At 39.4% G+C, this 14,400-nt stretch overlaps 1 protein-coding gene across 1 annotated transcript in view; it reads left to right on the plus strand.

Annotated features, from left to right (window-relative positions):
• Positions 1 to 14,400, plus strand: part of Hcfc2 (host cell factor C2) — a 47,577-nt gene that overhangs the window by 14,035 nt on the left and 19,142 nt on the right. Inside the window, exons 4-10 of the mRNA XM_013019103.1 lie at positions 1,578 to 1,726; positions 3,091 to 3,251; positions 7,697 to 7,905; positions 9,312 to 9,396; positions 11,482 to 11,591; positions 11,698 to 11,886; positions 12,042 to 12,073. Of these exons, the coding sequence (XP_012874557.1) occupies positions 1,578 to 1,726; positions 3,091 to 3,251; positions 7,697 to 7,905; positions 9,312 to 9,396; positions 11,482 to 11,591; positions 11,698 to 11,886; positions 12,042 to 12,073 (935 nt within the window). The remainder of the gene's footprint in view (positions 1 to 1,577; positions 1,727 to 3,090; positions 3,252 to 7,696; positions 7,906 to 9,311; positions 9,397 to 11,481; positions 11,592 to 11,697; positions 11,887 to 12,041; positions 12,074 to 14,400) is intronic.

Here is a 14,400-nt window from a genome sequence, read left to right on the forward strand (position 1 = left end):
GGCGGCGTCCCGGGCGGGCGGCCCCCCGCACCCCTCGCTCTAGCCCTGCAGGCAGACCCGGGCGGGAGACCGTTTCCGCCGCCCGGGCCTCTCCGCCCAGGCTCGCCGCTTGCAGGGTGGCGTTCGCGAGGGGCGGGGGGGGGAAGATGGGCGCGAGGTCCCTCCGCTGTCAAAAAGCAAAACCGCCCCCAAACGATCGCTCCCGGCCTCGGCCGTCTTTGCCTGCCTCCCTCCGGTGCTCAGCAGGAGGAGAAGCTAGCGGGTGAGGACGGAGCTCGAGAGGCCTCTGGTCCTTAGCTCCCCAACGGCCCGGCATCCGGCAGAAGCGGGCAGGATTCCCCCCGCCCCCCTCCCCGGTGGCCCTCTAAGCCGGCGGGGAAGTGCTTCGCGGGTGACACCAGCCCCCTCTCTGCATGGCTGCTCTTCGTGTGTGCCGAGCTCTGGCGGACTGGTCCTCACAGCTTGGAGAGACACTGCTGATCCTAAGTTCCACTGCTCTTGAAGCTGGAACTTCTGTTTCTTCCGCCCCCTACCTAACCCCCCCCCCCAACTCTTACATCCTCCAGCCACCACGAGAAATCGATTTCCTTGGTGTCAAGGTAATCGCTGGATCTGACATCTGTTTTCATGACAAACAACTTTTCTTGGGCCAAACAACTTAATCACAATGGTCGTGTACAAAGTGAACACCAAAAACAATGGAGTAGGAGAAAACTTTTTGTCACCCCCCCTTCCCAAACACCCCAGCATATAAAGTTAAACAGTTACTCGCTTTGATACGGTGTGAATACTCTGGCTTTAGAACATGTTAGATCTAATTTGACATTGCTTTTGCTAGTCACCCTGGATCAGCATTAAAGTTACCAAACTTTTCAAAACCTCAGATTTTTTTCCACTTGTAAAATAGAGATGTTTCTTGCTAGGATTTCTTTTTTTTTTCTTTCTTTTTCTTTTCTTTTTATTGTAAAGATACCATACAGAGGGTTACAGTTACATGAGTGAGGTAATGAGTACACTTCCTATTAAACATTGTTACCCCCTCCAGCTAGGATTTCTTGTAAGAATTAAATGATACCGCGCATGGGTTTTCCAACAGCAACACTTATTGACACTTTGGGCCAGATGATTCTTTGCTAGGCAGGGGTGTAGTGCAGAGTGGCTATCCTGTGCATCATAAAATGTTTACCTGTATAATCAGCATGTTCAATCCAAGCTATTCTCTAGGTGGAGGCCAGCAGATAGCTTGCAAAAAGTCACCAGTTTCAAAAATACATCACAAACAGAAAAGGTTGTCAGTGTGGCTTAAATGGTGGAGCCCAAGCCTAACATGCTGAAGTCTCTTGAGTTCAATTCCCAGTGACAAGAAAGAGAAAACCAGGAATGATGTTTGGCAGTATTCCTGGCCCTGGCTACCCTCTATGTGACAATCAATGATAACTAAAAATCAGTGTCCCAAGAGGCAAAATCATCCCCAGTCAAAACAACTGTAATAAAGAGGATGCATAGAAAGTACATACTGATAGACTGTGATAACTATTATTTGTTTAAATTGATTTTAATTTTATTTTGGCAACTAGTTACAAATCAGTGGTTCCTACCAGCTGTTAGAGGAGACATCCCTCCAGGCTGTGCTGCCCATGGATTTGTCTGTGATGGTACCAGAATATTAGTATTTGGGGGCATGGTTGAATATGGAAGATACAGCAATGAATTGTATGAGTTACAAGTAAGTGTATTTAAAATTTATCATTTTAGTCCAAAATTCTCATAATAAAATTGATAATTCCTCAGAAGATCACCAAACTAGCTTAGCTAAAACTTCAAGAGCTTCACATAATACAGCTACAAAGTAAAGGTTTCCACTTAGAATAGCTAAAGTTCCTAATGTAAATCTTTTTCTATGCTCAGTGACATCAACATACTAGACATTGCTGCGTGCTGGTGGCTCTCACCTGTAATCCTCCTATTACCCAGGAAGCTGAAATCTGGAGAATCTCAGTTTGAAGTCAGCCCAAGTAGAAAAATTCTCTAGACTATATCTCCACTTAACCAGCAAAAAAACCCAGGACTGGTGGCATGGCCTAAGTGGTAGAGCACAAGCTTAGCAGGTGTGAGACCCTGTGTTCAAACTTTAGTCAAAAAAACCCAAAAACCCAAACTTAAGATACTTGTGTTATGTATTTGGGTTTTTATATTTTGGTGCAGTAGTTCTCCACCTTTAACTTGCATCAAAGCACCTGAAGGACTTTAGAAACAAATTGTTAGGTCATGCTGTCAGCATTTGTTTTTCTACCAAGTTCCCAGCTTCTGCTGCTGCTGCTGCTGCTGCTGCTACTACTACCCAGACAACACTTTGAAAACCACTGCTTTAGTGTTACCAGAATTGCTACTTTTCACAGTAGTAATTACTTTCCTCCCCCTGGAAATACTCCAAAAGAGAAGTTACAGTTTCATATGACCTTTCTAAATTTGGTTCTCTTATTAAACCAGACTTAACCCTTGTTGACTTTTTGTGATCTGTGCATGTTTCCAAGCCACAATATTGTGGGTACCTGCTCATTGGCAGATGTAGGTGGGCTATATCTATTTATAAGCAACCTATTTCAAAAATAGTCTCAAATGAGGAAACATGCATGGGTAGAGAACTTAGTTTTGGAGTTGGGTTTGTTAAATGTGCTTTTACTTAAATTCCTAGATTACCTAATATAAAGTAACTATACATAGATTATATCTCATCTTAAAGCCATATAAAGTAAATAATTTTTATTAGAAAATTATTAGAACATTCAGTGTTTATTATTTGTTATAAATATAATGTGTTTTCTGAAAATGTGAATATAAATTACCTGGAATTTCATTTCTTCTTTTTTTTGAGTTAACATATGCTTATAATAATAAATTAGCCTGAATTTCTATTAGAACATATATTTTAATTACAAAAGCTAGCTGTTTACTTGCTATTTGTTCTCCAAGTCGTTTATGGGAGCCATCTGATAGGATGTATTAAAATGTTTTGTGTAATATACTATTGACAGTGTAGAACTAGGAATGCTTTTCTGAGTTTATATGAGTATTTGTGTTCGATTTTAGGCAAGTCGTTGGTTATGGAAAAAAGTGAAGCCCCAACCCCCACCTTCTGGTTTACCACCTTGTCCTCGACTTGGACATAGTTTTTCTTTATATGGTAACAAATGCTATTTATTTGGTGGCCTGGCAAATGAAAGTGAAGACTCAAACAATAATGTTCCCAGGTATGTGACCCTTCTTTAACTCAAATGCTTTATTTTATGATTTAGCTTAGGAACAGTTGATTTTCACACATCTTTAAATATAAGAGAGGAAACTTAGGTTTTGAGCTATTTGTTTTCCTCAATGCTTGGGGAATATCTGTTTTCAAACTATGTCTTTTTTAACCAGAAATCACCTTATTAAATTGATACTATGATTTCTTTTTTTTCCCTGCATTTCTCATTGATATTATGATTTCTTAAACCAATGGTCTATACTGTATGTTAGCTAGGTCATATATAATCATGACAAGTAAAAGATAATTGTATATAAAACTATGACCATAAGATGGAAGTATCAGTCTCAAGTTTAATACAAGAAGCTGTTAAACTGATTTACATTAGTGAATATTTTGTTCTGTTTTCCAAGCAGTAGTAATTACTGGCGTGCTCTCTCTCTCTCTTTTTCTCTCTCTCTCTTTCTCTTGCTCTCTCTCTCTCTCTTCCTCTTTTGTCCGTTGTGGGGCTTGAATTCAGGGCCTGTACACTGTCCCTGAGCTTTTTTGCTCAAGGCTAGCATTCTACCACTTTGAGCCACAGCTTCACTTCCAGTTTTCTGGTGGTTAATTGGAGACGAGAGTCTCATAGATTTTCCTGCCCAGACTGGCTTTGATCCAAGAGCCTCAGATCTGAGCCTCCTAAGTAGCTAGGATTACAGGTGTGAGCCACCAGCACCCAGCTCTGACTCTGTTTTTCTATAGTTTTCAGTATATAGGTGTTATTTTTTCTTATTTCATAAAATTCCTTTTTTTTTCTGGTGACAAGTGGATTTGATATCCTAACTTGAGTTTTTGATTGTTCACACCTAGTATATAGAAATACTATTGACTTTGTGTGTTGACATTGGATACTGTAACCTATCTGAATTCATTTCTTTCTAATGATTTTTGTTGATTTGTTTTCCTTTTATTATTGTCCCTAGGAGTTCTTTAAGTAATTACATTTCCTTTTAAGTGCTCCAAATATTTTCCTTATCTTTTTAAACTTTTTTTTTTTTTGGGTCCGGTCGTGGGGCCTGAATTGGGCCTGGGTGCTGTCCCTCAGCTCTTCAGCTCAAGGCTAGCACTCTACCATTTGAGCCACAGTGCCACTTCCAGCTTTTTTCTTTTTGCTTATGTGGTGCTGAGGAATCGAACTCAGGGCCTCAGGCATGCAAGGCAAGCTCTCTACCACTGAGCCAACTTCCCAGCCTCTTTTTAAACTTTTAAAAGTATTTTCATTTTTGTTTTGTGAAGAATATTTTCTTCCTTCCTTCCCTCCCCCCTCCCTCCCCCCTCTTTCTTTCTTTTTTTTTTTTTTTTGCTGGTCCAGGGGCTTGAACTCAGGGCCTGGGCACTGTCCCTGAGCCTCTTTGTACATAAGGCTAGTGCTCTACTATATGAGCCACAGTGCTTTCTCTGAGTAGTTTGTTGGAAATAAGACTCTCACAGACTTTCCTGCCCAGGCTAGCTTCCAACCATGATCCTCAGATCTCAGCTTCCTGAGTAGTTAAGGATTAAGCTACTGGCTCCTGGTGAAGAATATTTTCTTTTCCAGTTTTTTGGCTTTGTATCTTGCTTAAGAAGGCTTTCCCCTCAGCTGGGCTCTGGTGGCTCACGCCTGTAATCCTAGCTATTCAGGAGGCTGAGATCTGAGGATCGTGGTTCAAAGCCAGCCTGGGCAGGAAAGACTGTGAGACTCCTATCTCCAATAAACCACTAGAAAAACTGGAAGTGGCATGGTAGCTCAAGTGGTAGAGTGCTTGCCTTGAGCTGAAGAGCTGAGGGATAGTACCCAGGTCCAGAGTTCAAGCCCCACAACCGACCAAAAAAAAAAAAGGCTTTCCCCAAAATTATTAAGAATCAATTTTTTTATTCTAGTGAATTCACTTTTTAAAAATGTTTAGTACACTAAGGTATTTGGAATATATGTTTGAGAGTAGTTTAAGGCTTTATAATCTTTTGCCTAATAGACCTTCAATTCTTCCAACACCATTTATTAAATAAGCCATTTATTCCTGTTTATTTGAAATTCCATTTCTATGATATCTTAATTCTAACATAAGTGGATCCTTCTTAGGATTTCTTTTTTTTTTTTTTTTTGGCCCATGGGGCTTGAATCTGGGCCTGGCCACTGTCCCTCAGCTCTTCAGCTCAAGGCGAGCGCTCTACCACTTGAGCTATAGCGCCACTTCCGATTTTCTGGTGGTTTATTGGAGATAGGAGTCTCACGGTCTCTCCTGCCTGGGCTGGCTTTAAACCGCGATCCTTAGATCTCAGCCTCCTGAGTAGCTAGGATTACAGGTGTGAGCCACCAGCGCCCGGCCCTTCTTAGGATTTTTCAAATGAGCTGCAGATTATACTTGTATATGCCTTTGATCAGACTAAGGACTTTTTGTTTGTGTGTGTAGTATAGGAGATCCAATCCAGGATTTTCTGCTAAACAAGAAAGCTGAGCTGCATTCCCAAACCTGATGAAGGATATTTTCATTTTCTTTCTTAAAAAATTAAGTTTAATTTTTTAGTTGTCTTTAAGTAGTTGTACAGAGGAGTTTTAGTTCAACAAATAGTTTCTAAGTAAAATACATCCTTTTTTTCCCTTTTGGTACTGAAACTTGCACTCAGGGCCTCACGATCTCCTTTGGCTTTTTCCCTCAAGACTGGTGCTCTTCTACTTGATCACAGCCCCACTCTTGTTTTTTTGCTAGTTAAACGGAGATAAGAGTCTCTCAGACTTTGTTCCTGAGCTGACTTCAAACATTGATCCTTTGATCTCAGCCTCAAGGAATAGCTAGGATTACAGTAATGAGCCACCAGTGCTGGGCCAATTCAGTGCATCTTGATCAAGGTTACCACTTCTATTTTTCTCTATTGTATTCTTTTTATTACAGTACTAGGGTTTGAACTTGGCCTCATGCTCTTGCTCAACTTTCTTGTTTACAGCTAGCACTCTACCATTTGAGCTACACTTTCAGCTCAGCTTTTGCTGGTTAATTGGAGATGAAGTCTCAAGGATTTTTCTGTTTGGTTTGGCTTCAAATTGAGATCCTCCCTGTCTCAGCAGCATTATAGGTGTGAGACACTGGCCCCCAGCTTTTTTCTCTTGCTTTTTAACAAAAAAATGGATATTTATATAGTTTAAATTAATTTTTGATGATCACTTTATCATTTCTCTCCTTCATGAATATATATGAATTATATTACTAAGTTCTGAGCTATGAGTGACAATTTTATTCCTAGTTAGATCTCTTTATTCTGGCACAGAATTGTTTCACACTTTGCTAAGTTTGCTGAAAACTCTGAATATATCCATATCATGGATAGGTTACATGCCAGTTTCTAAAGATTGCTATGATATTATAGAGGAGGGAAAAAGTCATAAAGCACCATCGTTGAGTGCCCACTTATCCATATGTGGATCTCTAAAGAGAGAATGTCTTACAAGCATTTGCCAAAATATTATTCATAGTGATTGTTCTAGTTGTCTAGTGTCATGTAATCAACTCCCCCTCCCCCAAATGTAATACAGAATAGTGCCTATTTAATGGTGATCATGAACTCTGTAATTCACAATTCAAATAGGATACAGAGTGTCTGGCTAGACCCCAGGTAGGTAATTCCTGCCTGATTCTTCAATTGAGGTGGCTAAAGGATGAATTCAACTGGGACAATCACCTCTGATGCTCTTCAGGTGTGGTTTTGTGGTAGCTAGACATTTTACGTGTGGATCAGGGTTGTAAGAGCAATAGTCTAGTGAGGCCATGTTGGACTTCTGATAGCCACTATCAGAAATCACATGTTATCATTTCACTTACTTTATTATTCCAAGCAATTACAGCTAGAATATATGGGAGAGAGAAAGAGACTGTACCTCCAGATTGGAAGAGTGTCAGAGGATTTGGGGCTGGTTTTTTTTGTTATTGTTTTGTTTTTCTAGTCCCAGGGCCTGAACTCAGGGCCTGATATTCCTGAGCTTTTTTTCTTTTTCTTTTTTTTCTCTCAAGGATAGCATTTTCCACTTGAGTCACAGCTTAGCTTTGACCTTTTTATTTCAGTAGTCAATTGGAGAAAAGAGTCTGGCTTTGTATGGAGATCCTCAGATCTCAGCCTCCTAAGTATCTAAGATTATAGGCATGAGCCACCAGCACCTGGCTAGGGCCATTTGTTAAAGTTACCACCACTGTCATTGGTAAGAATGTTGGCTAAATAATGGCAAGATTTTTGTTTCTAATCTCTTCACTAAAAGGCCTGGCACATAGTAAAGTTTGATAAATGAGTATTGAATGGTTTGGGGTTTTTGCTCTCCTAATGCCTTTCTGAACTGTATGCATTTTTTTATACCAAGCACATGTTATCTTTATGAATAGAAACAAAAAGCAAATAAAAGCTCTTTGTTACCTGAATGCTTTAATCTTTTTCATGATGTCCTAGATATTTGAATGATTTCTATGAGTTGGAGCTACAGCATGGTTCTGGTGTTGTGGGTTGGAGTATTCCAGTCACTAAAGGGATTGTGCCTTCTCCAAGAGAATCCCACACTGCTATTATATATTGCAAAAAAGATTCTGGAAGTCCTAAAATGTATGTTTTTGGCGGAATGTGTGGTGCTCGCCTGGATGACCTATGGCAGCTTGACATAGGTAAGCTTGACTTAGTTCAGGCTCAGCAATATTGGCTATGATTTAATAAGGGGAAGTTAAAAATGCTTTGTACTGGGTACCAGTGGCTTACTCCTATAAGCTACTCAGGAGGCTGAGATATGAGAATTGAGGTTTAGAGCCAGCCTAGGTGGACAGAGCTGCGAGACTCTTATCTACAAATAACCAGCAAAATACTGGTAGTAGAGATATGGTTCTACTTGAAAGATAGAGCATTGGACATAAGAAAGTGTGAGGCCCTGAGTTCAAGTCTGGTACTGGCATAAAAAATTAAAACTCCTTTGTAAAAATATATTTTTGTTGTACTGGGGTTTGAACTCAGGGTCTCAACCTTGTTGGGTAGATGCTATACCACTTCAGCTACAATCTCAGCTCTGAAAAAAAAAGTTTTTTTTTGTGTGTGCTGGTGGACCTGGGGCTTGAACTCAGGGCCTGGGCTCTGTCCCTGAGCTTTTTTTATTTTTGCTCAATGCTAACACACTACTACTTGAGCCACAGCTCTACTTCCTCCTTTAATGGTGGTTAATTGGATAGATCAGAGTCTCATGAACTTTCCTGCCTAGGATGGCTTTGAACCATGACCCTCAGATCTGACCTTCCTGAATAGCTAGGATTACAGATGTGAACCATCAGCACACAGCTCTGAAAATATTTTTGATTACAGTATTGAGAGAGTTGCTCTAAGATAGAAGTCAGCACTTGTAGGCCCAGAGACAACTGACATGTTATCAATCAGGTTGAACAAATGAATGGTGAGTTTGCAATAGTAACTCCTATGTTCCTTAAAAGGAACCTTATTGTCCTATCTGTAGTTGTCAGTACTGCCCCCTTTCTCATTGAAACGTGTCTGGTTGGGATGAGAATTGTATGTGGTTTCCCTATCTTTGGGAAGTATAGCATTAGAAATATTGCTAATCAGGAAAAATCCTAACAGCCCTTTCTAAAGGGATTTTAGGGATGACTAATTGGCAGATAAGTGTGCTGTCACCTTTGACTATTGCCACACAATATGCTCTTATTTGAAATTTTAAAATCATTCAGAATTGATTATACTCTAAGCTAACCTCTTTCCCTTATGAATGCTAAATTCAAGTGGAAATAGATTTCAGGTTGGCGGTTTGTTAAGCTGGAAATGTTTGAGATAAAGTCCAAATAACCATTCTGAAACAAGTTTGCTTCATTTTGATGAGTTCTTTTTTTCTTTTTGGTTCTAGTTTCTTTCTTTTTTAATCAAGTATACAAATTGAGGACTGGGATGTAACTCAGAAGTAGGGTGCTTGCCTCTATTTCTGCAAGACCCTGGGTTCCATTCCTATCACTTAAAAAATAATTGAGGTAATTTTCTATTACTATATCAAGTTGCTAATATACTTAACTTTTACTTCCAGAAACTATGTCATGGTCAAAACCTGAAACTAAAGGAACAGTGCCACTTCCACGAAGCCTTCATACAGCTAGCGTTATAGGAAACAAGTATGGCATTTTATCAACTTTTGTTTTTGTTTTTTAAAACCCAGCATAAGTTAGAAAAGTGCTGATACTAATTTCTGATTGCTGAACTTAACAGTGTTTGTGCTTGCCAAAGCACAAATAATTTGTGTGTTGTAACTCATCTGTATGCCCATTTCTCATCATCTTGTCTTTGCTTTCTACACATCTTACCATGCCACGCCCAGCACAGGCATTACTTAAATGGAAGTAGGGCTTTGTCAGCACGCTTCATACACCTGCCTCACTGTTTTTTTCACAAGTTCCAGATACTGCTTGTTGCGCTCAGGCACATACTCTCAGTGATGATGCTTCAGTGGTGGTACAGGATTATGGTTAGAATGCAAACTGACTAGATTGCCTGAATTCAAGTCTCAGCTTAGATATTTATTCTGTTCAACCTGGGGCAAGGAAACGCAATGCTTTGTCCCTAGTTTCCTGAAACATACAAGAGGAATTATAGGTAAACCTACTTCACAGTTGCAAGGAGAGTTGATAGATTCACATCTACCTTTCCTTTCTAGTAGTCTATACAGGTGAGCTAGAACCACCTTCAACAGATTGCCTTATCTGCACAACATTAGGCTATGAAGAAGAATGCTGCTTAAGTAGAACTTAATGAAGTACTTACCAGTACAAGGACTTGACCTGGAATGTAATGCTTTAGGACACAAATTATAACTCAGAACCTCATTAGTTGTTTTTTTTAAACAACCTCAAAACCAAACAATTGTCTTTACATTTAAACAAAACGTTTTAAAATACTTTAAAAGTAGAGTCCTTTTTATAAAATACAGTCTTCCATTGGATACCAGCTATGTAAAAGAGATACACAATAAAGGTGTTCTGGCCAGCACAAAGTTATATGGGCCCTCAAGCCCATATAAAGGCTCTCAGCATTTTTTCATTAGCTCCTGTCAGGCTGCAAAGGAACCTCTAAGACCCTGAGGAATATAGTTTAAAGATTGCTTTTGGTTTTTGAGATGGAGTTTCTCTGTGCTCTCTAGTCTGGCTTCAGTTGCCTGAGCTAAAGGAATTCTTTTGCTTTAGCCTTCTGAGTACGTGGTACTACAAGGATATGTAGCTTAAGTTCTTTGTTTAAATAATAGCAGTGACCAAGTTCATTTAATCTTTTTGTTACCTTATGTATACAGTAACTTTGGATGTCATAGAGCATTTCTTTCTGACTGAGAAACCCATCTGATTTTCAGATGTTATAGTTGAAATATTTGTTACCTTAATTTGCCAGAGAGAAATAATTTTGATTCAGTATTGCTTTGTGAAGTCCTCAAGGTTTTTTTTTCCCTCATTTTTTAATTTTTTTGTTGGTTGTAGGGTTTGAACTCAGGGCCTGGGCACTGTCCTTGAACTTTTTCACTCAAGGCTAGTACTCTACCATTTTGAGCCACAGCTCCATTTCTAGTTTTCTGGTGGTTAGTTGGAGATAAGAGTCTCACAGACTCTCTTGCCTGGGCTGGCTTGTAACCATAATCCTGAGCCTCCTGTGCTAGATTAGAGGTATGAGCCACGGATAAAACCAGTACCTGGCTTTTTTCTTCCCTTTTTGAGATGGAATCTCATTCAGATTGGTCTTGAACTCCTGAGCTTAAATGATCCTCTTGCCTCAGCCTTCCAAGTAGCTAGGACCACAGGTGCACATTGCTGCCCTGGCTTTTAAAATTCTAATCTCTTGAAAGAAGGCCATTTTGTTTTCTTTCTTCTTTTTTTCTTTTTTTGCCAGTTGTGGGATTTGAACTTAGGGCCCTGGCACTGTCCCTGAGCTTCTTTTGCTCAAGACTAGAACTCTACCACTTGAGCCACAGTGCCACTTGCAGCCCTTTCTGTGTATATGGTACTGAGGAATTGAACCCAGGGCTCCATGCATGCTAGGTTAGCAGTCTCCCACTAAGCCATATTCCCAGCCCGGGGCCACTTTGTTTTTTTACTCCCATTTCCCTGACAGTAATAAGTGACTGAATAGTTGTAAAGATTTGAGTCAACAAATAAATTTAACTTCATTATGACCATTTCAAATTTAAAAAGTAAAACTAAATCAATTCTGTTGTTTAGGATGTACATTTTTGGTGGATGGGTTCCACACAAGGGGGAAAATACTGAAACTTCTTCACCTCATGATTGTGAATGGAGATGTACCAGTTCATTTTCTTACCTAAATCTAGGTGAGTCTTTTAAGAGTTACTCATTGAAGTAACAAGTATTAATAAAGGAGTTTTGTTAGCTTGTTTAACAATAGTAAGTCAATCACAGTTGTTTCTGTCTGTTTAGATACAGCAGAGTGGACCACCCTAGTATCTGATTCTCAGGAAGATAAAAAAAATTTAAGACCAAGACCAAGAGCTGGGCACTGTGCTGTTGCAATTGGGACACGATTATATTTTTGGAGTGGAAGAGATGGCTACAAAAAGGCACTAAATAGTCAAGTTTGCTGCAAGGATCTTTGGTATCTTGATACTGGTAGGTAAGAGGACTTAACAAATGAAATTCTATCTTTAGGTAAATACGAAGTAATGTCTGTCTTTTAAGGCATTATACTTGAAAATGAATGGAAGAAATAATATATGTAGATTCTCTACTCCCAAGGAGTATAGCTCTCTTTTCTTTAAATGTAGTTGGATTTAGAGATGCCTTTCCAAAGAATAGAGTAAGAAAGGGTAATTTATTGACATTACAGTGGAGAATCTTGGCGAGCATACTGTAATCAAGTGATCAAGCGATCTCATACCTCTGGTGATGTCATATTGACATCATTAAAGCATATGCTAAGATAAACTAAGAATATATTCACTTCTATGGCACTTTACCCAAAATCTGTGAGTGTATTCTAACCATGTGAAAATATCTGATAGACCCACATTGACATTCTATACATTCTACAGAACATGTCAACAGTGCTCTCTTCAAAAGTTTCAAGTACTTAAAAATAAAGAAGATGAAGAAATCCTAAGTTGAAGGAGGCTAAGGGCACAGTGTGGTTAGGTGCTGAGTATTCTACTGGATTGGCTCCTAGAACAAAAGAGACAACAATTAAACAACTAGAAGAATCTGAGGAGTTTGAAATTCAGCCAATATTATTACACTAGTGGTAATTTCTTAGTGTAATATAGGGGAAACCAGGAGATGCATAGATTGCACAAGAATTTTTAAAGTGTGGAACTTAACATCAGTTTTTTCCCCTTAATCTGTTTTTTTCCTGGTGGTACTAGGGATTGAGCCAGGGTTTTGTGTATGCTAGGCAAATTGTCTACCACTAAGTGACCCTAGCCTATTTACTTTTTTATATTTTTAGGTGGTGCTGGTGTTTGAACTCAGGGCATCCACTTACTAAGTGGATGGTCTACTGCTGAGTCAACTGCCACCCATCTTCTGTACTGGTTAGTTTTGAGACAGGGTCTCATTTCCTGCCCAGGTGGAGTCTGGACTGGGATCTGCCTGCTTAACTTTGCAGCTACTGATCAAAACAAGGGTCTCATGAACTTTTTTCCAAGTCTGGCCTCAAACTACAAACCTCCTTATCTCAGCCTCCCAAGAAGCTAGGATTACAGGGGTAAACAATGGACACCTGGCTCTTTGTCGGGTAATGAGTACAGTTCTTTTTGGACAGTGTCACCCCTTCCTTCACTTTCCCCAGTTTCCTTTGTTACTTTATTTTGAAAAGGAACTTGCTGAGTTACCAGGCTGGCTTCAAAGTCACTATCCTCCTGCTTTAGCCTTCCAGGTATCTGGGATTATAGGCATTCAACACTGTCCCAGGCTTTGTGTTTTTCCTTTTGATTAAGTTAGCCTGAATTATTTAACTTAAAGTGTATGCATTGATAACATTGAATTTAATGAACAGTAGAATTCTGTATTTTTTCATGTAAGAATACCAGTCCTTTGTCACATCTTCCCTCCATTTCTTTCTTTACAAGCATTTATTTTCAACTTTGTTAAATGGTTCCCCTGGTATTTACCTCTATATCTCTACTACCCATTTTTTTTCTTTCTGTGGGCATAATAAACCCTCTTTTTAGAAGTTAAGGGTTCCCTAACTCCATCCTCTCAACATGATAATACTGTCATTTGGGTAGATGAGCTTTCAATGTTTATGTTATGACTGTATAAACATTAGTTGCTATTGAGCTTGTTGGCACAATTTTCTCTCTCTCTCTCTCTCTCTCTTTTTTATCAGCACACATTAGAGGGATTTCATTGTGACATTTTCCCACATGTAAACATTTTATCTGGATTACCCCCTCAATCACTGTCCCTTTTCTCACTCTTCCTTCTTAAAACAATTTCGGCAGGTTTCAGTTTCATACATGTAAATGAACTACATTGACCGTATTCATTTACCCTCTTCACTAGCCCTTCCCTTCCTACTTCTATCCCCCAGTAGAGTCTCTCTTGCTTTCCTGTCAACTGTTCATTGTTATTTTTTTTTCAGTTTTGGTATTTTTTTTCCTGGTTGTAGGATTTGAACTCTGGGCTTTGGCATTGTCCCTGAGCTTTAAGCTTCCAGTGTTTGGAGAAATCCAAATCATTTTGATTTTAACTGTCTACTAGGACTTGAATTCAGGCCTTGCACTTGCTCTGGCTTGTTTATGGCTGGAACTCTACCACTTGAGCCATGCCTCCAGCCTCTTTTTTTGCTGGCTATTTGGAGCTATTGTCTCATGGAATTCCTGCCTAGACTAATTTTGAACCATAGTTTCAGCTTCTTCAGAAGTGCTAGGATTACAGGAATTAACCAATAACACTGCCTGATTTTTAGTTCTTTTTGATGTGATTTTTTCCCTCCATCTCTGAAAACTTTAGAGGATTTTTTTAAGGATTTTCTGTTTTCTAATTTCATGATTTTTTTTCCTGTCATTGGTGGTCCTTGAACTCAGGGCCTGGGCACTGTCCCTAAGCTCATTTACTTGAGGGTAACGTTCTACCACTTTGAGCCACAACTCGACTTCATCATCAGATCTCAGCCTCCTGAGTAGT

The sequence above is a fragment of the Dipodomys ordii genome, unplaced genomic scaffold (genome assembly GCF_000151885.1).
Source record: "Dipodomys ordii isolate 6190 unplaced genomic scaffold, Dord_2.0 Scaffold3, whole genome shotgun sequence".
Classification (NCBI taxonomy): Eukaryota; Metazoa; Chordata; class Mammalia; order Rodentia; family Heteromyidae; genus Dipodomys; species Dipodomys ordii.